A 12787-nucleotide genomic window follows, 5' to 3' on the forward strand; every position below is an offset into this window, starting at 1 on the left:
TCACACTATTTCTAACTGCTGCTTTTTTAAATGGTGTGGAAAAAAGTATGCATTGTGGTACAGTTTTCTAATATGTGGCACTAATAGTCAAGGTTCTTCACCGAGAATGTGAAGTCAAAAGATTTCCCGTATTGTGTGTTCTTAAAGTCTGGGAGCATTAGAATGTGTCACGAATATGACAAAACTGAGTAGCCTGTCAGAAGAAAACCTTCAACAATGGTGCTGAATCACACATTAACATCCAACATAGACATATAAGCACTATAAATAACACTCAGTACATCAGTACAGCTGTCATTTGCACAAATTGAAGTGATAATGGAAAGAGGAAGACATAAAAAGGCCTGCTTTAGTGACGAGGCCTTTCAAACGTTGTGAATAGCAAAACCGAAGAGGGGAATGCCGTCTACAGACAAGGACAACCCACTTGTAAACTAAGGGTTCAGCAGGTAGCAATCAATCATGTAGTTGATTAATGTGGTTTCCACTATCCGCTTTGCGTGCACAAATGTGCACAAGACGTATTTTAGTGTGACGTTCTAAGGTAAGCACTTAATATCACAATCAATTATGACACAGCAAATATATAAGAATGAAGATCAGTTATTTTATCTTGTGATATTTGGGTGTGAGTGCTAATTTTGTTGTATTAATAGAAAAGTTTAACCAGTTGTGGAAATCAGACGTTTGTTTCTGACCACTTGCACATAGGATTATTGTTGAACTGAATTTCATCAGTGCACTGCTACAAGTGAAGCACAATGAGATTACAAGGATATTTCTGCATGATTACTACAGGCTGGAAGAAGCAGACCTCCTGCCAAGAAAGATTGTTCACAAACTATCCTTATACATATCTCATCTTTAACAGAGAAGTATTTTGAATTTTATTTAACTGATGTCGAGTTCCCGATCTGAGCTGACCAACACCAATTTTCATTCATCAACACAGACTGCAGCCTTTAAGTATTGAATGCCTATGACATGCAAATAGTGATAAATGGTTTCACAGTTTTGGAGAGGAGTGAATTCTTTAAGTTATCTTTGATTTCTTTGAACCCACTAAGCTTTCAGCTCCTATTGATGCTCCTCCTCCTGCAAAATGTGTAACATTGGCAGTATTAATGAAACACCCATGCCACAGGGTTCACTGTAGGACTCCTTTAGACAATTGCACCAATTTTTATGGATCAGTGCTTCTAGTAGCAAAAGCCTGGATGTGAAAATTGAACAAAAACATTAAAAAGCTCAATTTGCATTTCTCTTGGTTTCTGTGCACAAATCAAATGTGGGTCCTGAAGGTATGTGGGGTAGCAGATCACTACACAGATGCTGAGATGTAACTGCCCTGAATCCTCGCTGTAAACCTCGGTATGTCTACATGCATTATTAGGGGTGTTTTGTGGTCTCAGAGCTTTGCAGCAAGGTTGGATAATGCAGCACAGTGAGCTACAGTGATCCTTAGGAATCTTACTCTGCAGTCCTCGACAACTTTCCCCTTCCTCCCTCCCTCCTTCCTCCAGATGTTATTTTGCATCTCCCCCTCTGTTTACAAATAAAAGTCCCTTTAGTTCCATTGGCTATTAAGTTTTATTCTTTCTGGAATTTCTTTACTCCTCTTTTTTTTCCACCTCTAAAACATTCTCGAGCACTATAATTTAGACCAAAATTTGAAACACAAGTCTTAATCTTTTCACCATGATTTAACATCTGTTATCCTATTTCTGTTAACTTTACATTCTCCCCCTACAGTCAGTACCTCCAATCTGTCCTTTCCCTTCCACATATAAAGTATCTTGGAATATGTTTTGTGATTTTACTGTTTTCTGTTATTTTGGTCTGTAATAGCTATCCACAATCAGTTGTGACTTTCTCTCATTCTGTTCAAGCTCATTAATTCATTTCTTTCATCTGTTTGAAATTTCTGACATTTTCGCCCCTCACCCTCTTTGATTTCTATCTTATTTCTCACACAGTTTTCTCTGATTTTTCTTCTGGCTACTGAAATGACTCCAGAGAGGCCAATATCCTGTCACCAAGTAACCTGTTATTTGCATGTGCATTGTAATGGACATTGATCCAGCTCCCTCAGAGTCAACTCTCAGAGTCAACAGAACCTCTGACTGTCCTGTTTATGTCTGTCCCTGAGTGGACCACGTTAACAGCTCTAATCAGGGAACTCATATTCTGTGAAGTCCACCTGACTGACCTTGTTACAATCACTACAGTTACATCCTGCTCTGGTCTAGCATATGGATCCTTGTCTGGGCATCCTTTTATCAATCAATGGCATCACAGAGTGGATGATATCACAGAGTCACAGGGTCATAGAATCATAGAGCTGTACGGCATGGAAACAGACCCTTTGGTCTAACTCATTTATGCTGACCAGATATCATAAATTAATCTAGTCTCATTTGTCAGCATTTGGCCCATATTCCTCTAAACCCTTCCTTTTCATCTACCCATCCAGATGTCTTTTAAATGTTGTAATTGCACCAGCTTCCATCACTTCCTCTGGCAGCTCATTCCATATGTGTACCACCCTCTGTGTGAAAAGGTTGTCCTTAGGCCCCTTTTACTTCATTCCCCGTCTCACCTTAAACTTATGCCCTATCATAGGAACAGAACTTTATATTGATTTCAATGACAGCTTTTCTGCAAATACTTTATATTGAATTTACATTGAACTCCTCTTGATATGTAAAGGATTATTATGCTTTCTTCCAATATATAATTGAACCATACATGTTGCTTTTAAAAAAATCAAGTGGTATTTTAACATACAAGAGACCCTGGGTGGGGAAAAGACCTGTCCCTCTCTCTGTCCTTCTCTGAGAGACAATCCAATTAATGCAAAGTTAGGGGGAGTGCAACCTATGGATTTAGAGCAGAAGAGAAAACATATCAGAGAGTCAGAGAGGAGTTAGCATCACAGCTAGAACACAGAACACACTTGAGACTTGGAAACGTCTTAGAGAGAATACTGCAGTATACAAGACCTCAGGAAAGCACAGCAATGTATCAAGAATGATTTATCACTAGATTGGAAATATTGAGTCACATTGGGATAGACCTTTTTTTGTCCTCATGTCAGGGCTCAAGATATTTTCTTTTCATAGCAAACTTAAATTTTTACGTGAAAATGGGCCATGCAAACTACCCATTTGCCTGAAGGGTCAGTTTTGATCCTGCATGCATATTATTTGCTGACAGGATTGCCATTGACAACATAAGGGAATATTTGTTTTTCCTGTCTTCTAGTATTTCATTGTTTGGGCAAGTCACCGGAGCTCTGAAAAACCTGTCCTGTTTGAGACTTTTAGGAACATTGGGGACAGCGTGCTGAGGATTTGAGAAGATTTTGACAGGTTAACTGATTTGACAACTTCAAATGTCATCATTAACTGTTGTGTGATGGACGGATATGTTCTTATTGCAAAAATTGAGAATTGAGTTCTACGTGGCAAAGCTAAGTTGATCATTATATTCATCAGCATTATGTAAATGTTGAAATGCACTTGAATAATTTTGTTCTTGGAAACGTGCAATAATGAATTCTAAATTGAAAACAACAATGATTAAATTTTCCACAGACCTTTAAACTTGAGAGAATATAGTCGGCGGCTTCACACAAGGAAAAACCCTAGGCATCTGCTCCTTCACTGCTTTGATTGACAGGCCATCCAGTGTAGCTCAGTTAAATCCTAGCGATCAGTTTTTACAGTTTTAAAAGGCATCATTGTCTACAAATTCAGTACTTTGACAGCTATACCCATTAGGAATGTTTGGTTTCAGGACCTGCAGAATCATTTATCTCAGAGGAAGATTATTGAAACAGTTTGATTAACAGTTTTAAAAGATTATTAAATGAGTACTTAGCATTGATATGGTTTCTGAAGAAATGTTTATTTTCACACCAAAATGATCACTTAAAGAGATTTAATGGTTTTCTTTGGCTTGGTTTCGAGTTTTCTTTCAAAATGTAGTGCATTGTGCTTTTGCATGACGGCTGTATAAGATTGTTAAAAGTGTTAGGAGAAATGGAAAGGGTTTGAGGGACATGAAAAGAGATGGGAAAGTGTCATCAAGAAGAAAGCTCACCACCAAATTCTCAATGCAACTTGGGGGCAACAGAGGACTCTGCACTTGCCAGCAACCCATGACTGAATTTAACATGAAAACAAGAATGATTCACTTGCATGATTGCAAGCAAATAGAAACCTATTGTATTTAATATAGCTCAAACTGCTTTAGAGTGGGAGTATTCTTACATAAAAAGTCATTTGCATGAACTGTGACAAACTGACCAATCATGCAATGCCTGTCATAAAAACGTTATTATTTGGTGTAAAATCTTCTCAAATGGTGACAAAAACAACAAAAAAGCTATCATTACCACTGGTAGCTATGCACAATTCAGAGTTATGCTGCCGTGTTTAACTGTAATCATTACCGTGTGGAACAATAAAATACAGTGGCTATTCCCAAAGGAAATATAAAAATGTTTTAAAAAAAGATAAATGACTGACTCTTCAATGAGATGAAAGATGCTTCTTTTCAGTAACGCCATTCAAAATAGTGATGGTAAACTTTTGTATTAGCAACAATCTTTACAATAAAGATGAAATATAGAAAGAAATGAGGAAAAGAAGAAAGAAACAATTATCACAAGACTGGTGAAATGGACTGATTAAATCTATTGCAAAGTAATGTCTACTTGGGTATTTTGAGAGGAAGAATAAGGAGGCAATATAAATTGAATGTCAAATGTAGTGTGGAAACAATGCAACTTGAGGATTCGTGTCCACAAATTTTTGAAAGTTGGAGTATAAGTTCATAGTGCTACCAATAAGGGATATAGATTCCTAGACTTTAGAAATAAAGGCCCAGACTGAAAAAAATCAAGGAAGTTACTCTCAAACTTTATAAATAATTGGTGAAACCAACATGGTCACTGTTATTAAAAATCACACAATACCAGGTTATAGTCCAACAGGTTTAATTGGAAACACTAGCTTTCGGAGTGCTGCTCCTTCATCAGGTGGTTGTGGAGTACATGATTGTCAATTGTGTACTCCACAACCACCCAATGAAGGAGCAGCACTCTGAAAGCTAGTGCTGCCAATCAAACATGCTGAACTATAACCTGGTGTTGTGTCATTTTTAACTTTTTTAGAGACCGCAATTTCCCTTCCCACGTGGTTCAAGATGCCCTCCAATGCATCTCGTCCACATCCTGCACCTCCGCCCTCAGACCCCACCCCTCCAACCATAACAAGGACAGAACACCCCTGGTGCTCACCTTCCACCCTACCAACCTACGCATAAACTAAATCATCTGCTGACATTTCTGCCACCTCCTAACGGACCCCACCACCAGGGATATATTTCCCTCCCCACCCCTTTCCGCCTTCCGCAAAGACCGTTCCCTCCGTGACTACCTGGTCAGGTCCACGCCCCCCTACAACCCACCCTCCCGTCCTGGCACCTTCCCCTGCCACCACAGGAATTGCAAAACCTGCGCCCACACCTCCTCCCTCACCTCCATCCAAGGCCGTAAAGAAGCCATCCACATCCATCAAAGTTTTACCTGCACATCCACTAATATCATTTATTGTATCCGTTGCTCCCAATGCAGCCTCCTCTACATTGGGGACACTGGACGCCTCCTAGCAGAGCACTTTAGGGAACATCTCTGGGACACCCGCACCAATCAACCACACCGCCCTGTGGCCTAACACTTCTACTCCCCCTCCCACTCTGCTGAGGACATGGAGGTCCTGGGCCTCCTTCACCGCCACTCCTTCACCACCTGACACCTGGAGGAAGAAGGCCTCATCTTCCCACCTTGGAACACTTCAACCCCAGGGCATCAATGTGGACTTCAACAGTTTCCTCATTTCCCCTTCCCCCACCTCACCCCAGTTCCAAACTTCCAGCTCAGCACTGTCCCCATGACTTGTCCTACCTACCTATCTTCTTTTCCACCTATCCACTCCACCCTCCTCCCTATCCTATCACCTTCATCCCCTCCCCCACTCACCTATTGTACTCTATGCTATTTTCTCCCCACCCCCAACCCTCTTCTCATTTATCTCTCCACCCTTCAGGCACTCTGCCTGTTTTCCTGATGAAGGGCTTTTGCCCAAAACATCGATTTAGAACAAACAGCCTTACCAACCATCAAACCAAAAATCTGAGTCCGCTACATAGATGACACTTTTGTCATCACAAAACGAAATAAGATAGAAGAGACATTTAACATCATCAACATCACCCTCACAGGCATAAAGTTCACCAAGGAGGAAGAAACCGACAACAAACTTGCCTTCCTGGACGTCACAGTCGAAAGAAAGGACAACGGAGAACCACAAATCTGCGTATACAGAAAACGAACAAATACTGACCAAATACTTAACTAAACCAGCAACCATCCCAACACACACAAACGAAGCTGTATCAGAACACTATTCCAATGAGCCACCACACACTGCAGCACAGACGAACTTCGGAAAACAGAGGAGAACCACCTATACAACGTATTCAAGAAGAACGGATACTCAAAAAATACAGTGCACAGATTCCTCAAGAACAAACCACGCCAAGCAGACCAAACACAGCCAGAAACCCTAACCACCTTACCATACATCAGGAAGTTTCAGAAATGACAGCCAGACTACTAGGACCCCTCGGAATCCTTGTAGCACACAAACCCACCAATACTCTCAAATAAAAACTAACAAACCTAAAAGACCCAGTACAACCCATGGACAAAACCAACGTAATCTACAAAATTCCATGCAAGGACTGCCACAAACACTACGTAGGACAAACAGGAAGTACGTTAGCCACCAGGATACATGAACACCAGCTAGCCACAAAAAGACATGACCCTCTCTCCCTTGTAGCCCAACACAAGGATGAAAAACACCACCATTTCAACTGGGACAACACGTCTATCCTGGGACTGGCTAAGCAAAGACATGCCAGGGAATTCCTAGAGGCCTGGCACTCCAACCACAATGCCATAAACAAACGCATAGATCTAGATGCCATCCATCGACCCCTCAGAAAATGAACAGGAAATGACATCACCACAAACCCCAGGAATCCCATCCAGGAGAAAGATATAAATAGAAAGCAGGAGACAACAGCTTCGCTTCACTTGGAGGTCGCCACTGATGATGTTACCTCGCCAGGTAATGAAACATCTGGATATCAAACCTACAGCTCAGCGAGCAAACCTACACCCTAAACCTCAACTTGAGCTACAAACCTTCACAAACCTTGCATCGATTTTACTGCTCCTTGGATGCTGCCTGAACTGCTGTGCTTTTCCAGCACCACTAATCCAGAATCTGGTTTCCAGCATCTGCAGTCATTGTTTTTACTTCATTTTTAACTTTGTACACCCCAGTTCAACACCGGCATCTCCAAATCATGGTCACCATTATTGACATCAAAAGCCTTGGTAAGAATGCAAAGTAGACAAACCAAAATGATATCAGGGACTTCAGTTAGGCAAAAGGACCAGAGAAACTGGGATTGATTTTCATGGAGAGGGCAAGTTAAGTGGAGATAAAGTTTGAAATGATGAAGAGACTTGAGAGGGTAATTAAGGGTAAATTATTTTTACTGGTGGGTTTGCATTAGTAACCAAAGGATGCAGAATCAAAATATGTTTGCTGAGGAAGCAGATAACTAATTTATCAGATATGTTACTCGATAATGGACATGTGTGGCATTGAACTAGGGTAGGAGCATTCATTTTTATGACCCTTCCCACATTTGGAATTGAAAAATGCTGTTATGCCTGAAAAAGTTTATGCAGCAAACTCCAAATTAAGTCTTAATTGGCTGATGTCCAATAGGATAGTTTTACATTGCTTTCAATGATCTAACCACTTTAGAAATACTGTCTGTCACATCTCAGGAAACCTTGAGAGCTTTGCCCAAAAGGAATGATTTTGTTAGTTCTTCTCCCCACATTTTCCTGTACTAAAGTATCATTGCTATAGTGGCAGTATTTGCAAATCAGGGTCACCAGTTATATAGTTCTTCCCTTACTAATTAAACAGGCAAATAGTGGGACTATAAGATATCAGTGCACAATTTGTACAAGTTGACAACTCAATCAGAGAAATAAACAGAATGACAGAGAGATGAGTGTTGATAGCTATATACCTTGCCTATAAGAGAGTTTACCTTTAAGGACTCCTTTTTTTTGTGTATATAATATTGCAATTCTGGCAGTTAGTCTGTATTGAGTTTGCGAGCTGCACACATCACAGAAATCAGGTGAATTGCTGTAATGTCTGTTTCATAGCTTGTAATGTATTGTAAATAAACAAATCTATGGAGTTATTTAATCCATGGCAAATGATTGATCATTTTACCATTACATTAACATGGTAATGAGAGAAAAAAGAAAATGTAGTTATTACGATAATTGTATATTTTAAAAACTGTGAATACCATAAATTGAAAAATGCAACAGCAACTTGAAAAATTCATAATCTGCAACTAGCTCAAGATGATCCACAATGAAAAAAATATCTCCTTGGATAAGATTTTTAAGACAAGACATTGCTCATTGACTGGATTTGCAGACAAATATGACAGAATTAAGTGTAAATTTAATATATCCTGTTACACACTATTAATGTATAAAGAAGAAATCAAAACATTCAGCAATTAACCACCAGAACTACTCCACAGGTTTTCACTTTTTTTTCACATAACAAACTTAATTGAATATGTAAAGGGCAATTAAACAAACAATATACTGCTAACTCAACACAAAAATTTATAAAGATAAAAATTCAATTCTATTTACTTACTTCTTTCTGCTACAGATAAGGTGTGAGAGAACTGCTGAAACTCTGTCCCATTCCCCACTATCCCCAATAACTTAAATGTTGAGAGAAAGATATGTACATATTCTTTAACCCCTGAGTGTGTGGGCAATCTGGATAACCAGCAGTTGAAGTTGATGGTTTAAACAAAGAAAAAGGATTGTTTATTAAAGCACTCACCCTAAAATCAAACACGACACCACCCACTCAAACAAATCACACATACACATGAGCACACTCGAGGAAAATGCAATTTAAGAGGATGGTACTTTTTTCCAAGTTATAAAAAATCGTCATAATTCACATGATCGTTCTTTTTTGGATGATGTATATTGCTCGTTTGATGGAAGGTACCTGAAGTGCAGTTTAGATGAGTTCAACAGTCAACATCCTTTGCCAACATTGTTTACTAGATTTTTTCCAAGTGATGCACTTTCCATAGGTTATAAAGTTAGTGTCTTCTGGTCTCATTACCAGGGGCTTATTAACTGCTTTGATCGATCTAAAATGAGACTATAAGAGATAGGAGTAGATGTGAGCCATTCAGTCCATCAAGTCTGCTCTGCAGTTAATGAGATCGTGACTAATCTGAATTGTTGCAGGCTTAATGACCTTCCTCCAGCACAGATATAATCACTGCTCTTTGTGCTGTAAGAACAGACCTTATTAAAGTTACTTCTGAAAGGTGGTTACTATCACATGGTCTGTACAGATCATTTTATTCACTATCAAATATTATTCCTTAAAGTGTGAAACCCACGCTATATTGTTCTTTCAGTGATTAAGTTGTTGATTTCTACATATTTATCTGTCTTCAGGATATGGCAAGACATTGAGTCAATCTTGGGCTCGATCCTTGAAAACACAGACCAGGTTATCTGACCTCTGGGACTACCTTGTCAGAGCACATTATCCATTTTAAAAGCAGAGGCCAATTCAAAGACTTTGTCATGAATAAAGCTTGTATTTTAAAAGTTATGAAAAGGATATTCTTTTGTTGGGTATGATTCCCTCCAATACTTCCTTCATCTTTAGGAATCTTGAAGATTCATTCATCATCCTTTGGAACAAACCCAAAGCATAGCAAGCTGTTCGGAATTAATCCTGATTTCTCTTCAGTGTTCCGCAAGGTGCAAAGTTTCATGGGAATCCTTCCGTTAGCTTGCAATGAAGTAATGCTCCAATTTTCTCTACCAATCCCACAAATCTGGATTCCACATTTCAAGCTCAAGCTACCTGTCATTCCTACACATTGGCTTAAAACATCAGACACCACCCTAGGTTTCCAAGGACATGTTATTTTTGTTTCAAACTGCAACCAAGATGATTAATTCCAGAACTGCAATCGCAATAAAATGAAGTGCTTATCAGTTAGAAAATTAATGTAGTTTTCTTCCTTTAATTTACAGCAAGATAAATCATGTTTCCTCTTACAAACTTTGTCTTATTCTGAGTGACAATTCCCAATTGGCAGCTGTGTCATGGACAATAAATTTTAACATTTATAGTGAATGTCTGATATTGTTGATAGACCTTTGAAATGATAAAAGTTATGTAAGACCTAAAGCTTACACATTCTCTTTGCTGTTTTCGAAATATTAACCAGTCTTGTCTGCTGGCAGATTAACTCAAAGCAGAGGATCTCAAAAAAAAAGCTCCACCCTTCCAATCTTTCCTTAATTCTAGGAAAATGCATTAATGGCACATGATTTGCTAGAATAATCACAGATATCGTGTGTCCCGTTCCTGAACAAAGTAACCATCTGCCATTTTTATGACTCACACCATCTTACTTTATCCAGGAAACACATATTGCCTTTTGAGCTGTACTTGTCTTAAACCTGTGAAGTTTTCCAGCCTCTATATGTTTACTAATTAACCCACTTTCTCCCTCTAAACTGGCATTTCAACTTCTAAAATAAAAAGATTTCACTTTTAAAACATATGAATATGATATTAGGAATATAATAATACAGGGGATCAAGTAGCTGGAGCCTGATTTGTAATGCAGTGATGTCAACAATATAGGCTCAGTTCCCACATTGATTGAGCTCACAGTGAAGGACTGTCCTTCTCAAACTTTCCCTTATCTGAGGTGTAGTGACCCTCAGATCAAACCAGCACCAGTTATTTCTCTCTAATGAGAGAGCAGCCTATGATCTAGTAGGGGTATGGTTACATATCAATATTCTTGTGGTAGTATCTTCTAGATGATTTGTCTTCAATCGATCTTGCCTGAGATTTATGACTTTAATGATTTTTCTTGAACATTCAATCCCTGCACCTACCTGGTGGCCCTAGTGATTGATAAGGTAGGTTAAATTTCACGACGAGTCTTAGCAGCTGTCTCAAAAAGGGGCTTAGTAAGAATGAACAATCCTTAGTCTTTATTGAGCCTCAGAACTATCTGTACAAATAAAGATGTGTCTTCATTCCCTCTCCCCAAAGTTTGAGTAACTATCTAGTTTTACCTTCAGTCAGTTTAAGTATGTATTCTAAATAAACAAAGATGACAGAATCCAAAATAAACAAAAGATGGCCAATGCTAATAGTATAACTTAGTTTAGCAAAGCTTACTTCTTCGCAGTCAGTTCAAATGTATATAAATTTATGCATAAAGTAAACCATCACTAGCTGTGTTTCATATGAAGAAGTGTACATGGTAAAACATGTTTTTGTGTCCGAATGCATAAAATATAACAATAAAAACTCTTAAGATAGTTGCAATTTTTATTATGATAAAAAAGCTTTGTATAGTGAAGTGCTGTCTTTAATATGCATATATTTTTCTGCTTTTTGAATCTAATTATCATTTTAACAGCACCATTATGAAATTTGCATACAAGCAATTTAGCAGCAAAGGTCTTCGAATGTTTCTGACAGAACAGCATTCCTGGTGATCCCCAGGATTGGTTTGAGGAGAATTTTGAATCCATTCAGCATATGTTCTCTGCAGTTTTCTCTGCTCTAATTCTTCCACGCTTCTCGACAGCTCCAGATGGTGTGCTGCCTCCAAGGCTCTCATCTGCCACTTCGACCAGTCTTCAGGTTGCCTGGTCTACACCAGCTCGTAACAATGCTCCAGGCTTGCCCAGTTACCAGCTTCAGACAAGGCTGCTACATTCCTTTGGTGAAATTTCAGAGTACGTAGTGTGAAGACTGTTTTAACTATCAATGTTATTTAAACAATTGGAGTTACATTTTTGCTGTTTGACATTAAAATGAGGTTTGTTTTGTTTTCTACAAATTACATTAAATGTACAAGTTTGCAACAGGAGCAGGCCATTTAGCCCCTTTGAACCTGCTCCACCAGTCAATAAAACCATGGCTGATCTGATTACTCAGCATTCCTACCGAATTCCAATAACCTTTCGTCCCCTTGCTTTACACAAATCTGAGAAAAACATCTTCTTCATCTGTGAGGAAACACGTTTTTTAAAATATTGACCTCTTATTTCCTCTTGTCCCACAGAAGAAACGTTTTTTCCCTCATGGACACAGCCAAGACTTCTCAGGATCTCATTTGTTCCAATCAAGTCATAGAGTCATACAGCACAGAAAAAGACTCTTCCATCCAACCAGTCCACATCAAACATAATCCCAAACTAAACTCGTCCCACCTGCCTGCTCCTATCTCATAGCCCTCCAAACCTTTCCTATTCATGTACTTATCCAGATGATTATTAAATATTGCAATTGTATCCACATCTACCACTTCTTCAAGAAGTTTATTCCACATGCAAACCACTGTCAGTGTAAGAAGGTTGTCCATCAGGTCTTTTTAAAATCTCTCTCCTCTCACCTTAAAAATGTGCTCGCTAATCTTGAAATCCCACACCCTAGGGAAAAGGCAAATATAATTAACTCTATCGTTAGCCCTCATTATTTAATAAACATCTATAAGGTCACCTCTCAACCTCCTACACTTC

General features: G+C 38.8%; 1 protein-coding gene across 1 annotated transcript in view; it reads left to right on the forward strand.

The window, feature by feature from the left end:
• ush2a (Usher syndrome 2A (autosomal recessive, mild)) overlaps positions 1-12787 on the forward strand; it is a 929735-nt gene that overhangs the window by 532493 nt on the left and 384455 nt on the right. The window contains 1 exon segment of the mRNA XM_072580162.1: positions 11851-12001. Within this exon segment, the coding sequence (XP_072436263.1) occupies positions 11851-12001 (151 nt within the window).

Source organism: Chiloscyllium punctatum, chromosome 11, assembly GCF_047496795.1.
Source record: "Chiloscyllium punctatum isolate Juve2018m chromosome 11, sChiPun1.3, whole genome shotgun sequence".
Classification (NCBI taxonomy): domain Eukaryota; kingdom Metazoa; phylum Chordata; class Chondrichthyes; order Orectolobiformes; family Hemiscylliidae; genus Chiloscyllium; species Chiloscyllium punctatum.